Here is a 22,176-nt window from a genome sequence, read left to right on the forward strand (position 1 = left end):
GTAGAACATCGTAAAATGAATATTTAATTTACTAGATTTTCTCAAACCCTGTCATAAGTTATATAGCACATTAAATGCTTTGTGTTAAGTGTTCCCCGAGCCATGTTAAATCGAGTACGTGCTTCTTAAACTGACTTCCTCTTGTACTGAGGAGGCACCCGCAGCGATCGCCGCACAGAATACATTCACTTCATGATATTCCTGCTCTCAGAACATTTAGAATGCTAAGATAAATACTTGATATCATTTTCATGATGAAATGCATTAAAGCATGTATTAATCATGGAGGTTACACTGCTGCCTCGCAGCAAAGGGGTTCTGGGTGTTCCCTGCTTTGAATTTGCATTTGTTTCTGGTGGGTTTACTCGGCGTGCTTCAGTTTCCTTTCAAAGTCATGTAGGATGTGGGATTTTGTTATGCTATATTGACCCTGCTAGTGTATGTGTTGCTCGTATTCACCCTGCGATGTGCTTGCGATTTGTTCAGGATTTTCTCCTGCCTTGCACACAATGTTTGCTGGGATGGGCGCAACCCTGAATAGATGGTATAATTAAACATGTATAGCGAAGATATTTTTAAAGTTCTGAACACTCCATGGACTAAGCTTATAACTAGTTTCAATTTCACAAAGACATTTATCGTGTGGTGATTGGTTATGTGGAGAAAGTAAAAGGAAGGATAGGAACTGGGGTTTTGGTACGTCAGGCAGACAGCACGCGTGCAATAAAGAAAGTCCACACAGAAGAACATGCATTGAATTCTGTGTTCGAGTCTCCGACCACCAGATCACAAACCCAACATTTACACAATATTTAAGTTAAACCTGTGCGATACCCATTCATACATCCAGTTTTTTGGAGCCTCGTCACACCTGCCATAAAGGTCTCTACACTGAACGTACACCTGGGGACCCCTTACTGCCAGGGAGCAGCACTACCGCCTCACTACCGTGCTTGTTTAATACCTGCTTTAATGCATTTCATCATGAAAATGATATCAAGTATTTATCTTAGCATTCTAAATTTTTAGAGAGCAGGAATACCATGAAATGAATAGATTCTGTGCGGTGATTGCTGCCTCCTCTTAGTGCGGAGGAAGTCAGTTTAAGAAGCATAGTGATTAACAACGGTCGGGGAACACAACACAAAGCATTTAATGTGCTGCATTAACTTATGACGGGGTTTGAGAAAATCGAGTAAATTAAACATTGATTTTAGGATGAAGTTTAGTTTATGACATTCTACTTTAATTATGAAGTAAACTATGAGAATAAAGTGGAAATGTCGACTTTAATCTTGACATAAGCGTCAAAATTAAAGTGGAAATGTCGAGAATAAAGTCAGCATGTCGACTTTATTCTTGACATATACCGGTAGTTTGTTTTTTTTTTCTTCCCTCTGTCTGTATTGTTTTTCTTCACCGTGGCCCTAATGCACTTCCGTAGGGCTATACCACAAATAGCATTATACAGTAAATGCAAGTTGCAGTTTTATTATTTATGTATATAGCTTAGCTTGAAGCAAGATCCATATTAATGCAGTTTGCCTAAATGATGGTACAGTTGGTAAGGATGTCATCACAAAGTTGCACTTGTTTTATTTTATTTTATTTTAATTTGGTGAATACTGTGTAATGCACCTGGGCTTGAAGTCTTGAAGTAATAGTGCAGCTATCGGTAATAATACTATTATTTATTTTATTATTTATTAGTTTAAATATTATGCAGTTTAATGATGGTAAAGTTGTTGAAAAAGTCACTTTAACGTGTCAGTGGACAGAGATGGTTAACATTAACAAAGTGTAGTTGGTTCACAAAAAATATTTACTATTTATTACTTTTCTAAGACATGTTCAGTGCAATACAACTTTTGACAAGCACCTCTGGATATTTTACTAAGTCTAAATGCCTCTCTGGATGGTTGAAAATATGTTGTCAAAATCATAGTTTAAGTTTTTGCAAAATTTATTCAATAAAAAGGTTCTATATTTTGACTGCAACTGTCATGCAATGTGATTCCTTCTCTTCATTAGTGTCACCCCCTTGAAAACTATCACTTTATGGGGCCATGCAAACCTGTATCAATACTTGTGTGCACATTAAAATGTTTTTTTGTACAATGTACAATGCTCATGACAGTGGAATAGGTTATTCTTAGCCAGTCTACTGCAGTAATTGCAGTGGAAAATGTGGTTAACATTCACTCATGCATGGGGAAAAAAATACCGTCCAATACCGTGAAACCGGGATAATTTAGAAAAATACCATGATATAGAATTTTGGTCATACCGCCCACCCCTACTTGAATACATGAAGTGTTGAGACAAATTTTAAAAAGTACTGAGTTTTATCTGTTACTTTTTTACACATCCTTCCCACAATCAGTTGGTAAACTTTAACCATACTCCTAAATATGAAGTTGAATGATTGGTTTGTGATAGATACACTAAACTACTATTTGAGTTATATAAAATTAGGTTTCTACAATTTACCTTAGTTATAGAAATATTCACATTTAACTAAAAAAGTAAAAATGCAAATAAAAATAATATAAAAACCTCAATAAACGTGAGGATAGCAAATTCTGGAAACACACAAAACACAACAAAAAACTAAGGAAGACAACCAGAAAAAGTGTGGAAGGTGGGCATAGCTGATTTCTATAATGTCTTGTACCTCTTTAATTGCTTTCAAACCTTCCATTAAAATAGTTTAGAGGGTTGTTGGTTTAAAAATGCATATTTTGTACACAAAAAAGAATAAAACACAAGTGGTAAAATGTTTCTATCGTCTTTTTGATAATTTGATTAAAATCAATGATCAAATTATGAATTATGGGTACTACATTAAATATATAAATATTAAACTTAATAAATAACATTTACATTTATTTTTGGGAGGACAATTTTAACGGAGATAGCATTAGTTTTACAAAGTAGTTGGCGGAATACATTTGGTCAGACTGCATATTGAAAAACACTTTCATTTTAATCTAATTGATCATAAACAATACTTGAAACTTGCTACACAATATTGGTTGGCACCATTTCTGTGTTTTACTCTGCATAAAACATCAATTTAACTAAACATTGAAAAAGAAAGTGACCTAATAAACACTGAACATAAATTCAGATTGGGCAAAATCAAAAAAAGTTTCAAATTATGATTCATGAGGATAGTGATTCTTACATTGCCACGGTGATCAAAAATATATATATCAACATATAAAGCATACAGTACTTTTTAAAAGTAAATAAACAGGTCAGCTCTAACAGTGTATGTAATTTGCCCAATTGAATTATATTAATAAAATATCATTTTGCCAACAAAAATAAACCAGCAGTTGTATACCGCTAGAAGTACATACATAATTGACATTCTATTGTATATTACTAAATTTAATTGACAGGATACCCTTATGCTGACTTCGGCTACTATGCCACAAAGGTCCTTTCTGTGTCACAGTGGAGAAGAAAATGTCAGTAAAGGTTTGTTCCCTAGTTCATACAGCAGCTACTTTTTATAAATCTAAGGCATGTCCACTCACTATTCAAGGAGTGGATGTACAGGTGTTCCACATTAATATGACAGGTTGGACTGGTCTTAGAACACACAGGATTTATATAAGAAAGGGCAGAGCAGGCTTTCTTTCTTTCTTTTTCTTTAAATGAGACTGTGTTCTTTACTGTGGGAAGTGACATCCTTCACATCTTCTATAACTCTGTGATGGCCAGTGTGATTTTCTATGCTGCAGTGTTCTGGGCTGGTAACGTCACTTCAAGAGAGGCCCACCAAATCAACAAGCTATTTAAAAGTGTAAGCTCAGTTATAGGGTGCACACTGGACCCAATGGAGATGGTAACAAAAAAGGAGGATTAAAACAAAACCGAGTACAATTATGAACAATGTTGCACATCCTCTCTCTGACACACTAACAGTGAGTACTTTCAACCAACGAATTATTCAGCAGAAGTGTGTCAAGAAACGCCATTAGGGCTGCTTTACACCAACAGCAATACATCTGCATAATGTTTCACTCTGACTGAGATAGCAAAGTCAGAACGTTTCTTTCTTTTTGAAAGTTTCTTGCTTTATAGTAATTCCAGTGTGTGTTCAGACCAAAGTTGAACAGCTTCTGTAAAAAGCCAAGTTTTCCCCATGGGACAACTAAAGTACTATTTATCTATCTCTCTATCCGTCCATCCATTCATCCATCCATCTACCTTTGATTTAATTAAGAGAACTCAACATGAATACAGCAATATGGAAAATCTTCACAGAACAATAAGGTATTGAGGAAAGACCATGTGTGTATATATACATATACATTTGCATCTCACTTGACACCAACAGGAGTAAAACTGGGACAAAGCAAAACCTAGCCAACAAACAATGGATGCAACTTTAAACAATCTTAGAAAAATTTATGACAGGGTGAAACAAGTATATCCAACTCAATTATTATTTGCAAGAATCTCAATCCGTATGTTGTTATTGGAAATGGTGGTTTCTGCAATTTGATCCAAACAATGGAAGCAAGGTATGTTATACCATCAAAGAATTTCTTCCTCCAATAGAGCTATGCCCAAAATCTACAATGACAGTCAGAAATAAAACAGTCACATAACAATGGTTTTAGAGTTGCTCAGAGATGTGAGGCATTGACTTCAAGGGCTGTTATGTCACAGTAACATCACATCCCTTGCAAAGAATGGTGTCTGTCCTCACACAGTAGTTGCATTCAATGTCTTAAATGGGTTCACATACCAGAGCAAAATCTTAATTTTTATTTGTGCAATTTGTTTACAAGAGATATTATACAGCAAAATATTCTCTTTAAAGTTATATCCTTTTTCCCTTAAAACTTCGTATTTGAAGTTAATTCAGGTTTTTAAATACTATGCTGATTCTTAAGTCAGTCCACTTTGCACAAGTAAAGTGGACATGCTTGTTAACCTACTGTACACTAGTTCTGACAGGGTATTTTTTTTCTTTTAAATGGAAAAAATAAATGCCAGTGGCTGGTCTACATATTGTAAACACTGCTAGGTTCTTTTGTTATGTATAATATAATGAATGACTTTTGAGAGATAAGACTCTTTGATTGAAATACATGCCTCAATTACTCTACTATTCAGAAGAAAACACAAAAGTTTTTGAAGACACGCTGCATCTTTAATAAAAATGTTTTAGGCCAAGATTCACTCATTTTCAGCAGAAAAGTAAATAGAAAAATTGTAACTTTGATTCAGCAGGTCTCTCCATATTCCTACCCATAATAAATAAAATAAGAAAGCCTAACATATATATATATATATATATATATATATATATATATATACAGTATAAGCTACTTTAGAAAGTGAATGTATTACCTTGTGTATAAGCTGCATCATCTGCTCCCATGCTGAGTTTCCTGGTTTCAGTGGGCCTTTCTCTCTGTGGCAACACTGAGTCAGATGCATGTGCTTCAGGCTCAGAAAAATGATCTGAAGGGATGCTAAGAAGATTAGTAGGTTCAAAAGTTGGGGATACCACCCCAGGTGACACAGCAGGTGGTTTGTTTGGAGATACCGTAATTTTAAAAGTATACTTAGTATTGGGCTGAGTAACCACCACTCTAGGTGAAGTGGCTGTGTTGCTGCCTCCTACCGAAACCCTTGATTTTGGTGGGTGATGGTGAATATAAGCAGGGCCCATGTTCACCTGTCCTGCTACACTTCGAGTCCCAGGTGTTCCAGGTAATGAAGGGTTGGCAGAGATGTAAAGAGTAGGAGGATTCCTAGAGCCTGGGTCATCACCCGTAGGTGCAGCATTTGCTGAAATGTAGAACTTAGGCTGGGTACGGGAGCTAGAAGAGGGTCCTACAGCTTCCTCGGAAACAGAAGAGGCAGGTGGGCTGGCAGCTATGTAAACAGTAGGCTGGCTGCAGCTCAGCGCTTGGCTGCCTATGGACAAAGGTGCACTGGAAGAAACAGCTGAGGAGGAGGAAGAGGAAGCGGAAGAGGAGGATGACGAGCGAGGCCCACCACTACTAGGTCCTACTCCTCCACTGCTGCGTAACAAAGCTGTTGTGGAGTTGCTCCTCTGGGGGGATTCAAGTTTGATTTCAATTTGGTTCTTTCGTGGCCCAGTAGAGATGTTCTGAATATTGAACTGACTGATGGAAGCAGATGAAGATGGCTGGCTGCTGCCAGCAGCCTGTATGATTGAAGGTGCTTGAGCAGTAGTGGGTGAGCTAATAGGCATATAGACATGCGATGTCTGATGGCCTTGTGACTGGTGTGATGAGGTATGTGTAGAACTATAATGGGAAGGGGCTGTCCAAGGGCCCGGTAATTGGGAAGGATGGGAAATCTGATAAATTTGCTGCTGTTGTAAGCTGGGGCCCAGTTGAGACCAGTTTCCTTGCTGCTGTGATGTTTGCCGATTTGTTCCAGACTGAGAGACAAATGGCCTTATGTAAATTGAATTACCCTGTGGACTATTAAGTACTGGTGGGGGCCCGCCATGTATGTGCAAAGAGGTTGGAGTGTTCCGACCAGTCTGAATATTGGGGCCCAGCGTAACGGTGATAGGATTAAACCTAGGTATCTGCTGAGAACTTGCAGAATGTCCTTTGCTTCCTATTGGATAAAGCCCGAGATGCTGAGGTGGGTTTCTTGTTGTATCCATAACTCCAAAAATGTTTAAACTGGAAGGTCCTTGTACTGGTGCTGACTGAGGTTCTTGCTGGAAAAACTCACTGTTTGGCTGTGCAGTCTGCAGAGGCCCGTCACTGAGGCTATGGGCCAGAGTCCTGCTGCCATTCATTCTTAGTCCTTCTCGGCTGGAGGGATGGTAATAGGACACATTCTGTGACTGCAAACCCAAGTTCAGCTGTGTCATGTGATTCTGCAGCCTGGAAAGACTTGAATCATCTGAAAAGTTTAGACTGCCTTCTCCATAAAGATATTTCGTACTTTCTTGAGAAAGGAATTCACAACAAGCGTCCAAATTGTTCTTGTTCTAGAAAGAAAAGAGAGAATCAAAATAAAATCAACGGTTGCCAAATTTCTAAAATTTAAAAGGGTATCAACATAATGGTAATTCAATGAAAACAATAAAGAAAACTGTCTGAAGTATACTGCAGCAAATCAATTTAAACAGTGCCAGTGTTGCTTACAGTAAGTTTTTAGATTTCTGTCATACTGTACATCCTCATTAAAATAAGTCAAAAGCTTGTTAGCAATCTCTACCAAAAACAGTAAATATATATTTAAAGTTCACTACTGTGTCCTAGTTATACACAAAGCACCAAATACCAACTTACAGGATGCCACTGCCATCTAGTGGTTATCTAATGTACACAGCAGTTTCAGGAACAAACGCAGACTGTCTAGTAAGGGCTGAACACGAGTCATGTTTCTCTTTATGCCCTCTATGCTGCAAGAATCACTTTGCCAGCCTGAACGTATTATAATACACAGTTAAATAATAAACCCCCTCATGCAATTATTTCTTTCATTAACAAGGGGCCATGCCATGGAAGATTTTTGATGCTTATAGCATTTACGTCTTATGAGACCTTCTGTCCGTTTATTGTGTTAAACTGTCCCCCCTCCACTACAGCATCTTGATAGCTGGATTCTATTTTGGCAAGAAGTGTTGCAAGGCTGGAAACACCCACAAATGAGATGCTAGTATATCACAGTGCTTACACAACTAAACTCACTCACTGAATCAGTTGTCAAAGCGCCTGACAAATAATGGTTCCTTTTTTGACAGGCTCAGTTGTAAGGTTATCTCCAAATTTCCTCTCATACATGCTTGCTTGTGATTACCAATCACTTGTGCTACTGCTTTGCTTGCTTCATCCCTTGAAGCACAGATATTAATTTTCTTTCTTTACATTTTTAGAATTATATCTGCAAATTTGTTCAGTGCACTGTGGTAGTAAAATGTAAAAAGTTCTGGATTCTATAACTTTTTGATATCCTGGCTTGGGCAATCTTTGATGTTATCAGATTTTATTCATCAAGTTACTTAACTGTCAAGCTGATAGGCACACCCTGAATGTTTACACACAAACTTGGCTTTTACAAATGTGGGACATATTTTCCAATTAAAATGTAAAATTGCTTTTTTCCCTTAAGGGTATACGTGCAGAACCTGTTGTGGGTTTACATAGGTTAAGGCTTCATACATGCTCAAAATGGGATTCACACATTCATAGTGTTCGATTCCCACTGTGGTTTGTATTTTTAATCAGAACTCACTTTATTTGCCAGGTACATTAATGTGTACCAGGAATTTGTCATTATAGTATCAGTGCAACATACAAGGACAACACAGAATACAAAAGACAAATATAAGAAGATAAAATATAAACAGATAAAATATGATGCAGCATACAAGGGCAATATAAAAAAATAAAGGGATAGCAGAATTAAAATGTCCAGGCAGTCTAGTGTACTGGTACACATAGACACTAATTAGAACCTCAGAGCTGATCAGTAACAATAACTTCACATGGGAAAAACTGTTTAGGTGATGTGCTGTTTTAGCTTCCACTGCATAAAGACATTTGCCTGAGGGAAGTCTTTGGAACAGGTGATGCTCTGGGTGAGTGGGATCAGCAATGATCTTTGTAGCCCTCTTCTTGACCCTGGACTCATATAGGACTTCAATGTGCAGTAAGTTACAGCCTATGATCCTTTCACAGGTTTTGATGACGCGTTGCAGATTGGCCTTAGCCTGAACAGAGAGAGCACCAAACCAAACAGTTACAGATGAGGTCAGAATGGATTCAATGATGGCTGTGTAGATCTGGAGAAATACTGCTTGAGAGAAATTGAATTTCCTCAGATGATGCAAAAAGAACATTCTCTGATGAGCTTTCTTAATAATGCATGTGATGCTATTATCCCACATAAGGTTTTGTGACAGCACAGTACCCGGAAACTTAAATGATTCTGTCATTCCCAACGGCTGAACCAATTTTTTCTAGTGAGCAGGTGACTGCTTCCTGGAATCTATGATCATCTTTTGAGTTTTTTTAATGTTAAGGTCCAACTTATTATGGCTACACCACAAAGTCATATTTTCCACCTCTTGTCTGTACAACATATGGACTCATTGTTTAAAATGAGGCCTATTGGTGTTATGGCATTTGACAGATATATCACCAGAGGTACAGTCATTTGTATAAAGTGAAAAGTACAGAGTGGAAGGACAAATCCCCTGGTGCGTCAATACTAAGTGAACTGGGTGAGATTCTTATCTAGGAGCTTTGGGATGATTCTATTGAAAGTAGAGTTTAAAGTCCAGAAACAAGATCCTCACATATTGTATATGCCCCTGGTTTATCAAGGTGTTGGTAAATAAAGCTTAGACCTAAATTCAATGAATCATCCAAAGGCTGGCTGGCTCTGTAGCAGACTGAAATGGGTTCAAGAAGTCTTTTGTAACATTCTTGAGGTAATTCAGAACAAGGTGTCCAAAAGTTTCATTACCTCAGAGGTTGAAGTTTCTGCTCTGTAGTCATTTAGACCTTGATTTTTTTTATTTTGCTACTGGAATGATGGTGGAGGTCTTGAAGCAAGCAGGAACAGTACACCGATCCAGAGACTAGTTGAAAATGTCTACAAATATTGTACACAGCTGGTCTGCACAGTGCCTGAGTGTGGAAGGGGAAATAAGGTCAGGGCCTACAACTGTAATATTTTGCTTTTTGAATAAGCTGCAGACATCTTTTGCAGTGATGATAGGAGGGGGAAGCTGAGAAGAAGAGGAACACAGAGTAGTAACAGTGAGACCATCAGGCATATTTATATCCCATTGTCTTTCAAAGCAACTGAAAAACTGATTTAACTGATTAGCCAGATTGGAATCAGCAGAACTGTTTGATGTTTGTTTCTTGTAGTTAGTGATCTGCTTAAGGCCTCTCCAGACTGATGAGCTATCATTTGCAGGCAGTTGTTCCTGTAGCTTATCTTAGTACTTTCTTTTCTCACCTTTGATCCCTTTCTCCATGATATACCTGGCTTTATTGTATTTCTCAGGAATGCTAGGTCTGAAGGCACACTTTTTGTCCTGGCACAGTCATCTGTGCTCTGGCATAAACCAAGGCATATTTTCAAAATTCACAATTGTTTTTGTTGGAGCATCTTTATAAAACTAATATATGAACTTACAGCAACAGTGTATTTGTGTTATGTTGGATGTGGTAATTTTGAAGGTATTCCAGTCTGTACAGGCAGAGCAGTCCTGAAGCTCTTCTTTTGCTTTGCTGGTACACTTTCTAACTGTTCTTTTTACTGACTTTACAGTTTTCACCTTGTCTGTAAGCAGGAATAAGGTGAATCATTGAATGGTCAGAATTACAAGGGTGGGCTTGGGAGAAATCCTTAATAGGTACATAGCAGTGACCAATGAGGGGCGTTCAATAATTTATCTACCTCAGCAGGAAAGAAGTGTTTTCAAAAAAATTTTGTTTAATTTTTCAATATACCCGATAGCTCCATAAACTTCATCCACTTTTCCTGCAATGACTTTAACCCCTTTGAAATTTTTTTTTTCCAAACTGTACCTTGTCCAGATGCCAGCTTCTTCAACTATTTGGGAAACCTTAATTAATCTGTCTGACAAAATTAAATTCTCAACTTTCTTGTACAGTTGCTTCTACAGGCCGTCCAGTGTGAGGGTTATCTTCAATGGACTCTCTACCCCACTTAAACTGCTTGCTCCAAAATTTTACTTTGTAGGATGATGGGGCAGACTCACCATAAACTGCAGTCATGTGTTCATGGATCTCCTTTGGCCTTTTCCCTTTTTTGTGAGAAATTTTATCACTGAACATTGCTCCAAATCTAGCATTTTCTTACTTGATTCGCATGAGGACTCTCCTGACATCCTGTCTCTTGGAATGTTAGACTCGCACTGAGCCACAACTATGCATGAGTAACTTTGGGACATGTCACACCTTGCTTACTACTTTCTTTCATAATCAGGTAGATAAATTATTAAACACTCTTCGTAGAATATTTCAATCTCTGGTACAGCATTTTATTTGCTGCTGATATTTAAGTAGGACCTGTTTTAACTCTTTTTCTATTATTTTCCCTTTTGACAAATAACTTTCTCACATGTACTGTTGGTATGTACTGTAGAGTGTCAAGTCACCCGTTTGACTGCCACCAAGTTTTCCACCCGTATAAAAAAGGATTGTCACTTCTTTTCATTTTCAGCCTGTCTGGATTCAACTGTGAAGGCATGTATCTCTTGTTCACCATTACTGGGCCACATGTTCCAATTCCTCTGCTCCGGAGCACCATGAACAATTCAGGTGATATATAGAAATTGTCCATGTACGCAACATGACCCAAATGTTCATAGCCCTGAAGTAGTTTCAGCACAACCTGACTTGTCAAGGGACAGTTCTCTCTTCAAAATGAGTAGTTTCCTGTATGTTACTATTTTCAGGCAGTAACCAGTGTTTGCTTCTGCCAGTACAAAATGCTTTAATACCATACTTTGTGAATCGGTCTGGCATATACTTGGCTTGAAAAAAGGCGTCCCTTGTATTTTATCATAGATTCATCCACAGACAAATCACGGCCAAGCTGATAAAATTGTTTATATGCTGGTTCTACAATGTTAACCAGGGGCTAAATTTTATACATGGGGTTACACCCAGACTCACCCCTTGGGATTTGCTTCTGGTAATGAATAAATTCAGAATGCAGAAATGAATAAATCTTTGCAGGAGCACATACCTATCACGCGGAATAACCTGTCCAAGGCCACCAGGGGACAAAGCATGTTTGGACCAATGCTCCCTGAAGTTACAGTGCATCCGGAAAGTATTCACAGCGCATCACTTTTTCCACATTTTGTTATGTTACAGCCTTATTCCAAAATGGATTAATTTTTTTCCTCAGAATTCTACACACAACACCCCATAATGACAAAGTGAAGAAAGTTTACTTGAGGTTTTTGCAAATTTATTAAAAATAAAAAAACTGAGAAATCACATGTATATACGTATTCACAGCCTTTGCTCAATACTTTGTCGATGCACCTTTGGCAGCAATTACAGCCTCAAGTCTTTTTGAATATGATGCCACAAGCTTGGCACACCTATCCTTGGCCAGTTTCACCCATTCCTCTTTGCAGCACCTCTCAAGCTCCATCAGGTTGGATGGGAAGCATCGGTGCACAGCCATTTTAAGATCTCTCCAGAGATGTTCAATCGGATTCAAGTCTGGGCTCTGGCTGGGCCACTCAAGGACATTCACAGAGTTGTCTTGAAGCCACTCCTTTGATATCTTGGCTGTGTGCTTAGGGTCGTTGTCCTGCTGAAAGATGAACAGTCACCCCAGTCTGAGGTCAAGACCACTCTGGAGCAGGTTTTCATCCAGGATGTCTCTGTACATTGCTGCAGTCATCTTTCCCTTTATCCTGACCAGTCTCCCAGTTCCTGCCGCTGAAAAACATCCCCACAGCATGATGCTGCTGCCACCACCATGCTTCACTGTAGGGATGGTATTGGCCTGGTGATGAGCGGTGCCTGGTTTCCTCCAAACGTGACGCCTGGCATTCACGCCAAAGAGTTCAATCTTTGTCTCATCAGACCAGAGAATTTTCTCTCTCATGGTCTGAGAGTCCTTCAGGTGCCTTTTGGCAAACTTCAGGCGGGCTGCCATGTGCCTTTTACTAAGGAGTGGCTTCCGTCTGGCCACTCTACCATACAGGCCTGATTGGTGGATTGCTGCAGAGATGGTTGTCCTTCTGCAAGGTTCTCCTCTCTCCACAGAGGACCTCTGGAGCTCTGACAGTGTGACCATCGGGTTCTTGGTCACCTCCCTGACTAAGGCCTTTCTCCCCCAATCGCTCAGTTTAGATGGCTGGCCAGCTCTAGGAAGAGTCCTGGTGGTTTCGAACTTCATCCACTTACGGATGATGGAGGCCACTGTGCTCACTGGGACCTTCAAAGCAGCAGAAACTTTTCTGTAACCTTCCCCAGATTTGTGCCTCGAGACAATCCTGTCTCGGAGGTCTACAGACAATTCCTTTGACTTCATGCTTGGTTTGTGTTCTGACATGAACTGTCAACTGTGGGACCTTATATAGACAGGTGTGTGCCTTTCTAAATCATGTCCAATCAACTGAATTTACCACAGGTGGACTCCAATTAAGCTGCAGAAACATCTCAAGGATGATCAGGGGAAACAGGATGCACCTGAGCTCAATTTTGAGCTTCATGGCAAAGGCTGTGAATACTTATGTACATGTGCTCTCTCAATTTTTTTATTTTTAATAAATTTGCAAAAATCTCAAGTAAACTTTTTTCACATTGTCATTATGGGGTGTTGTGTGTAGAATTCTGAGGAAAAAAATGAATTTAATCCATTTTGGAATAAGGCTGTAACATAACAAAACGTGATGCACTTTGAATACTTTCCAGATGCACTGTATATCGCCAGTCCAGCCTCATCTCTATTTGTAATGCCACCAATCCCTTTATCTCGTCTTTTGTTGTGGGTTTCCACTGTAAGAAATGAGAATATGGTGCAAGTGCACCCCGCAATTCAAAAAATTGCTTAGCATACCTGTTTGTCTCATCTGACAGTAGCTGAAAGACAGCCTCAGTAAAGAATAGCCTGAAGTAGTCCAGCGGGTGGTGGCCAGGTTGGCTCCCACGGATTGATGTCTGGGTATTCCTCCCAGGCAAACTTTGCCATAGGGGCATCGGCTGCTCAAATGCGCTCAGCTGGCAGCCAGTCAGCTGGGGTCTGATCAGCTGATGCCAGTTCCTCACAACCTTGCTCGATCTCCTGATCATTCTCAACAAAATTAGATTCTGAAAAATCAGAGTCTGACTCTGCGATTATGCACAAAACATTGTCTGCTGAGTATTCTGTTTTCTGCACTCGCTTCGCTTCCTTGAGAGATGTCGATGCCATCTTGCCTTTGTTTACATTTCGTAACTCACGGACACTCAGGTATTAGATGCCATGTCAATGAATCTAATATTCCTCCAAGCAAAGAGGGAATACCTTTAACGTAACAGTGAGTTTTGTCGCCGATTACAGCTGATTATCATCCTCAACCCCTCCTGTCAACAAAAGTCCATATCCGCCCTAAAAGTCAGGTTAAAGACATGGTTAAAGTCAGCCAAAATAATGATTTGCGAGCCAGGTTGTCTTTTCAATCTCAGTGATTAAATCAGCAAGTCACCACTGCACTTGGTAAGCATTAGTGCGAGGGCAATTGTAAACACCGGCTAGAATCACTGAGGAAAACGTGTGTGGTTAAAAAAAAACAGTCGCAGTTTATAATAAGCAATTCCAGGTTGGGAGAGCAGATGTTTAAAAAAAAAAAAGAAAAAAAAAAAAAAAAAAAAACAAAACTCAATTTTAGCATGTATTAACAGCTGCAGTCTGTTGATTTTTTTTTTGTTTTGCCGGTGAGCATACGTTAGACAGACATATTCCAGGTAGTGGTTTGTCGTAGACCTCGCTACCTGAATCGAACCACAACACCAGCTCTTCTGCCCCATGTCCTTCTACATCCGGCTGTTAAGCTACATAACAATTCTAAGAGCCACGGATTTAGTTATAATATCTGGAGTCATATCAGGTGGTACATTGTGACCGATATTCAGAAGCTCTTTCTGTGTGTATGTTAAATAACTGCATGGTGACAATGAATTTAACACTAAAAGACAAAGATGAAGCAACAAATTAAAAAAAAAACAACCCCCAAACTACTGAACAGGAGTATTAGTAGCAAAGGAGAGAACTAAAACAAAACTGAGTGTCATTATGAACATTTATGCACATCCTCTTTCTGACATACTAACACCGAATACTTTTAGTTAACAAATCATTCAGTAGAAGTGTCTCAAGGAAAGCTACTGGGGCTGCTTTATACCAACATTAATGCATCTGCAAAATGCCTCACTATGACTGACAGCCAAAATGTTTCTTTTCTTTTCAATTTTTTGCTTTACAGTCATTCTAGAGTGCTCAGACCAAAATTTATTTAGTTACTCATCTTCCCTATTATATACTTAAAGAGCTGTAAAAAGCCAAATGTACCCCAGAGGACAAATAAAGTTCTATCTATGGTATATAAGATGGCTAGGACAGAAGATAAAGAAGACAATAAAAAGTAGTGTTACAGAGTTTGCACTGAGCCAGTTTCGTTTTTGTTGAATAAAGGTAACTTTTTCTTTCTCGTTTAAAATACTTGCTGCTGAGTATTCATTGGTTAAACTGCTAATTGTGTGCCTTGATAGCCAAAAGGTATGGACTTCTGAAGCAAAGTATTATTTACAAGTTTATGCATGGCCAAACTTTTCCTAGGGCTACCTTGGGCTACAAACCAGGTACCAGCGAGCTACAAGGGTCCCCTCTGAAAATTGCGCCACATGACCATAGTGCCATAACAGACGCTTCCTCACAATGCAGGTGATGTGCCTCATTCAGGACTTCATGAGCAACCACTCGTTTGACACAAAGTCAAACCACTGGAACACAAGGATTCTCTGAAGAGACACAGTACCAAAAGAGTCGAGTCTTCATCTCAGGTCACTGGATAGCGTTCATGTCTTGCAACCATATAGCAAAACAAGAAGCACCAGGACTCTAAAGACTTTTGTCCTTTTGCAAAGATATTGGGAGTGCTACACACCCCTTCCAACAAACTCATTATCCCCAACAAACACCCCCCCCCCCCCCCACGCCCAACACTCAGTCCATGAAAACACTGAACAGGGTAGGAGCAAGAACACACTCCTGAAGAATCCCAGAATCAACTGGAAAAAATGCAGAGGTTCTGCCTCCACTCTGCACAGAACTCACAGTACCAGTGATTGGCCATGATATCCAGCAACTTTGTGGGGATACCACTATGTCTCAGGATGTCCCACAGGGCAGCTTGATCATCCGAGTTGAACATTTTACGAAAATCGCTAAAGGTTACAAAGAAACTCTGACGATACATTTGAGCTCCATGTGCCAGGATGCGGTCAATGCTAGACATCTTAGGGCTCATTTATACTTCACATTCAGAATGCGTATGCGCCCGCATCATGGCTGCCATGCATTTTCAGCGTTCATTTGATGTGTCCTCTGAGCAGGTCCTCAGAAATTAACGCGACGCGTGCACAAGTTGCAGTACAAGCAAAAAGTCGGGGGGAGCAGTGTGCTAAAAGTTGGAATATGACGTCAGAGTCTCTGTTTACTATCTACATGTGACAGAAAGCCACTTTGCGGATCCTACGAGATTGGTGTGCGTGCTTCGATGTTTGATGAATGGTTCGAAGTGGTAAAGCAAAATGGCGACATACAGATGCATTCGTGGTGGTTTTATATTCAAGCGCTGCATATTCCTGATCGTAATGACACAATACATTTTAAAAGTCTCACATACTGTCTTCTGTGCCGTTTTTTTCTAGGGCTTCCTCCGGACTTGATGGCAGTGGCAAACAGCAATAGATTGCCACACTGAGCACATTAAATGTATGATATTCCAACTATCTGCACATTTAGAATCCTCAGATTTATACTTGATATCACTTTCATGATGAAATGCATTGAAGTATGTATGTTACATTTTACAGATAAATCGGTAATTTCGTTTAAATAATGAATATTGTTATTCACACACAAGTGGGTGACACAGTGGCGGAGCGTTAGCGCTGCTGTCTTGCAGGGAGTTACATCGCTGATATTTCCTGCCTGCAGTTTACATATTTTCCTGCTGGGTTTCCATAGTGTGCTCCGGTTTCCTTCCAAAGATATGCAGATTTGGTTACACTAAAATGACGCCAGCGTGTATGTGTGTGCTTGTATTCACCTTACGATGGGCTGATGCCTCGCCCAAGGATTGTTTCAGCCTCGTGCCCAATGCTAGCTGAAATGGACAAATCCCTGGACTGATGGATTTAAACATTAAACATCCTTTTCAGAGATATTGCGGTAAGGTGTCATCGGAATTTAATGGGTGTTCCAGGCGATTCACACAGCGAAGCCGAACCTGTTCTCCCCGTGACAATACCTCGCACTGACACCTGGTGGATTCCTCCAGATTTATGTAAAGTACGCGCACAAGTATTAACAGTACAACACTTGTATAACAGGAGCGTCCGCTGCAGCATGCGTTGCATCGCGTGAAGTATAAATCCGGCCTTAGGCGTAAAACCAGACTGCTCTGGTTGCTGGTAGGTAAGCAAGTGATCACAGGTCCTATTGAGTGTAACCCTAGCAAGGACCTTACCCGCACCGAGAGCAGTGTTATCCCCCTGTTGTTGCCACAATCCAGACAATCACCATTCTCTTTCCAGACAGGTACAGCAAGTCCCGCTTTCCAGTCCAGTTGGGATAACACCAATCTCTCAAATGAAAGCAAAGATTGCTTGCAATGCAAGGAAGACAGCCTTACCACCAGGATGGAGAAGTTCACCCTAGATACCATAGATCTTGGAAGCCTTCCCTACACTGAGCTGGTTTACCACATGCACAATCTCAGTGTGACTGGGTAGTTCACAGGTAATTGGAGGATTCTTCTGTAAGCAGGATGTCGGTCACTAGACCACAGATAGTATGTCACTTGCTCACAGATTCCTCTAACAAACGCCTCATTATCTCCTCTCAGAGACCTCATAGCCATCCTTCAGTTCCCGGTACAGACTAGAGTTGGCATCAAGCCATGCAGTGCGACTCCTCTCGATGATATCCAGAGTGCTCTACAAGACGAAACACCTCCTTCTGGGAACACCAGCATCACCAACACAACCAACAGTAACCTTCAGGGTTTTGTCACGGATGGTCTCCCACATCACATTAGGATCAGCAGTCACATCCAATGCTGCAAGTCCCTCACACAAACTGTGTGCAGACTCATTAGAAATAGCCTGACCTTGGAGCCTGGCCAAGTCCAGCCTCATTCTCGTAGTAGGTGGTGACTTAGTGGACCTAAGCTGGATCTTTAAAGTAGCAAAAAGTCTGTGGTCAGAATTCATAAACTGGGCACTCCTGTTGACCCTACAGTTCTGTAAGAACCTCCAGCATCTGCCCACAAGGATGTGATCAATCTCCTTCACCGCACCACCAGTATTGGGACACCAAGTCCAACGATGCGGCTCAGGGCGCTGGAACCAGGATCTAGCGAGCCACAGCCCCTGAGCTTTTGCAAAGTCAAAGAACATGGAGCCACTTTTGCCAGACCCATGGGGATAACACAATCCTTATAGCCAGCCTTGTCAGTGCCATTGGTTGCAGTGAAGTCACCCATGGCCAGAGGAGTGTTCCTTTCAGGAACTCATCACCCACTGAGTGAACGTACAAATGAAATGTCTCCCTCACTGAGACATCACTCACTGCGATCGGAGCATACACTGAGACAACAGACAAGGCCTCCACAGAGTGCCATAATTTGTTTCATAATATACTCGTTGAAAGGAGTGACATCTGACACCATCGGAAGGAGTAGATTAGCCACAGCAACAGCTACTGTATGACAGCCACAGCAACAGCTACAGTACGACACCCTTCAGAATGACCAGAACAATAAAAGGTGTACCCACCTACAGAGATCTGGCCAGTCCCAGGTCTGTGCACCTCAGACAGTACTGCCACTGAAATGCAGAATTTACAAAGCTTCTCCAACAGCAGAGGAAGATGGTCATCATGCCAGAGAGACAAGACATTTCATGCGCCTAACCAGAAGGATCGCCTCAAATTAGGACCAGAGTGCTGCCATGCAGCGAGCGATGCCTCAGCACCACGCCAGTTCTGATCCCCAGCAGGGCTGACTCCATTGGCTTTACAGTAGTTTCAATTTTTCTGGGGCTGAGGCTTCTCCCATCCCCTTCATAATGCGAGCAGCCTTCTTATGGGTGGCTTCAGCAGAGCTACTCTTTCAGAGAGCAGAAAGGAGTCCTGGCTGTCATTTCAGAGCTGCATGAAGTTTTTACAGTGGCTGGAGTCCCACTCCTGCTACCAACAACCAAGTTTTCTCTGTAAGTTGCAGGGCCGGACTCAGTTAAACATAATACCCAGGACATGTTTATTTTTCGTAGAAATATTTCCACAACTACCCTTAGCTAAACAGGTCCTCTTTAACTCCTTTACAGATATCTCTGGGATAAGTCATCCACTGCTAGCTGCACACATACATACCATCCCTGAATTTTGCTGACACAGCATTTGTGACAGTGAGAGGGATGAATATGTGCTGTCAAGAGAATAAAGTGCATGAACAAGAAGAATATTTATCATCATTGATTTTAGTGATAGTGAAGTATACAAAGGTGTACGAACGTACAAACTATAATACTACTTCTGAATGTGCATTGTGTGACAAGAGTGTTGGTCAGCTTTCAGAGTTGTAGCCCACTGGATCTTGAGGGCTCAAGCAGATGTATAAGACAAAGATTTTCCCTTACAGAATCTGTTCATAAGTGACGGCCTGTAAGACTCAATTGTGGCTGAGTCCAAAGAAGTGCAAAGCATCCAGCAGCACACGGTGCAACCAAAGTACAATGTATACATATGGTCTGATGTCAGTTATAACAAGCTGCTCACTCTCTTTGCACTTCTTGTATATCTAGGCACAATTCAAAAATCCTGTAAGTTTAACGTGCTGTCAACAAAACAGTTAGTTGAAACATTTTATGGATAACAGATCAGAAGTGAAAAATGTTTCAGCTTAATTCGCAGGTCTTTGCATTTTGATATACCCATCACTTTGCAAAGAGATGACATTTTTGACAAATCAGATATTGTTTGGAAAGATTGTCAAAGTGTTAAAAACTTACAATTATTGCATTAGCAACATCACTATAAGAGTGCACAGTCGGCAAACTGTTGAAAACAAACATGTTGAAATGTGTTTTTTTTTCTTAGTTTTACCTTAATAGCTCAAAATACCCAATATTGTGAAAATAATAAAGTGTCAGAATAATGTTTTAAAATACTTTTACTGCTTGCATGGGAAGCAAGAGAGAAGGGATGTGATTACTAGAATTCACTTTAATATTTTCCATGACTTTTAACTACCATTTAAATTTTTTAGAATATCAAAGACTTTTCAGTATTGCATTTTTGGCTAGTTCATTTTTCATGACTTTCCAGGTTTTTCAGGACCATTACAGCCCATATACTGAACATAATTTGAATCTCATTAAAAAAAAAAAAACTGAAAACTAAACTGATATCAGAATTAATCAGATTTCCAAAGTTGACAATGTATATGTACACTCACCCAATGACACACTATATTTAAAAAGAGCTGTTACTACAAACACAATTTAAACCATTGACAACAAGAGAAACAACTAATATTCAAGTACAGGAACTCTTATTATGAGCATGGTGTAAAAGCTAACACGCTTTTAGCTCAAAAATATGTAAAAAGGAAGTGTGAAATAGAATAGCAGAGATTAGAAATGTAAAAGGGACAAAATTCAGCTAGCATAAAGAAATTATTAATAAATTTAAAGAAAATGTGGGAGGTCATGTTAAGTAGCTTTCTTGATAATTTAGACATGACAAACTTAGCACACTGCTTGAAGAGGATCTGGAAAAACCACGTTCAGGACAGTATAGATAAAAAAAAAAAAAAGACTGCTAAATTTGCTACATTAATGCTAGCTATGTTTGAAGTAGCAAAAGGACACAATATTCCACCTCATACATTAAAACCGGGTCTCAATCACTGCCTTTCAAAAGAAAAACAAAATGTTTTTGGAAAGTGCATCTTACAGAGCCATAATATTATGGAATAATAATTAAGGCATTGTCAAAATGTTCGATGCCTGTTAAATGCCTAATAGACGGAGACTCCCCTCAGCAAAAAAGCTCTCAAAGGTTTTGGTGTCTCTAGATACAGAAAAAGCCTTCAAAGAGTAGAATGAGGATATCTCTTCACTGTTTTGCACAAATTCAGGTTTGGTCCAGATATTGCAGCCTGGATTACATGACTTTACTCAAGAGCAGAAGACTCTATGCAGGTAAACAATATACTGTAAATTCAGATTCACTCGGAATAGAACATAAAACCCAATAAGGCTGTCCACTATTTCCAAACAGTTGTTATAACAACTGCTATTGAACTGCTGACACGTTGTCTACGGGAAATATAAAAAATGAGCAGAATTACAAGGGAAGGAATAGTACAAAAAGATCTCTCTATGCATACGATTCTGTTCATCACTAACCCAAATACTGTATATCTTTGCCAACCTTAATAAAGGTATAAAATGACTTTCACAACATATGTGGATTTAATACCAATCTTGAAAAGGCTGTTAGAAGACTTTTCGTTAACTGTTTCAGAACAGTTTAAGTATTCGAAAAGTGAAATTACAAACAAGCTTAAAGATCTTTTTAAAGTAAATTTTGATAGTTTAATGGAAAGCACATTAGTGGATAGTCAACGTTTCACCTCTCCTTAGAAGGCAGATTATATACAGTTAAAATATATATGTTATATTCCGGTTTCAGAATATTCCTATAATTATTAATAAGTCCTTTTTTATAAACAACTTGATTCTGTTATCAGCTTATTTATATAGAAGGAAAAAAGACCGTATATTAAAAAAAAATCAACTTTATAAAGATCAAAATTAGGTGGTGGTATGGCAAGGCCAGATTTTCAGATATACTACTGGATTGTGAATGTTTGCAATCTGAGACAATGGAAAGAAGACAGTGCTGAAAATGCATTGGCCTGGTTGGATTTCGAAATAGAATCTGCTGAGATGTCCTCTGTGCATGTTCTGCTCTTTGCTCCATTCATTAATTAATTTTTGCCAATATACTTATAACAAGATTGCTCTCAATTCACTTGAAATATGAAACTAATTTAGAAAACACTTTGTTGTTTCATTACATGACAATTTTGCATTCGAATTTTGGAAGAATCTAGGCAGCTATATATTCAGGGATCCAGAGAAAGAAAAATTACTTGACAGCAAATGTCCACATATACTCAAGTGCTGTTTCTATGTTTTTTGTGGTTATCCATACACCTGCTGTATACTCTTGCACTTCTTCTTGTTCTTGTGTAGTGGCCATACAAAGCTTTGACATTACATGCTACTTTTGTCTCTGACGAGATATATGGAAACTGAACAATGGTTGAAGCCCATGTGTCCCTTCCCTCCTAATTCCACCCCTGTGTTCAGG

General features: G+C 39.5%; 1 protein-coding gene across 5 annotated transcripts in view; it reads right to left on the reverse strand.

The window, feature by feature from the left end:
• Positions 1 to 22,176, reverse strand: part of tab2 (TGF-beta activated kinase 1 (MAP3K7) binding protein 2) — a 170,070-nt gene that overhangs the window by 27,007 nt on the left and 120,887 nt on the right. For all 5 annotated transcript variants that reach the window (XM_051924865.1, XM_028797878.2, XM_028797877.2 and 2 more), the window contains exon 3: positions 5,374 to 7,006. In XM_051924865.1, coding sequence (XP_051780825.1) covers positions 5,374 to 7,006 — 1,633 coding nt within the window. The remainder of the gene's footprint in view (positions 1 to 5,373; positions 7,007 to 22,176) is intronic.

The sequence above is a fragment of the Erpetoichthys calabaricus genome, chromosome 3, assembly GCF_900747795.2.
Source record: "Erpetoichthys calabaricus chromosome 3, fErpCal1.3, whole genome shotgun sequence".
Taxonomy (NCBI): domain Eukaryota; kingdom Metazoa; phylum Chordata; class Cladistia; order Polypteriformes; family Polypteridae; genus Erpetoichthys; species Erpetoichthys calabaricus.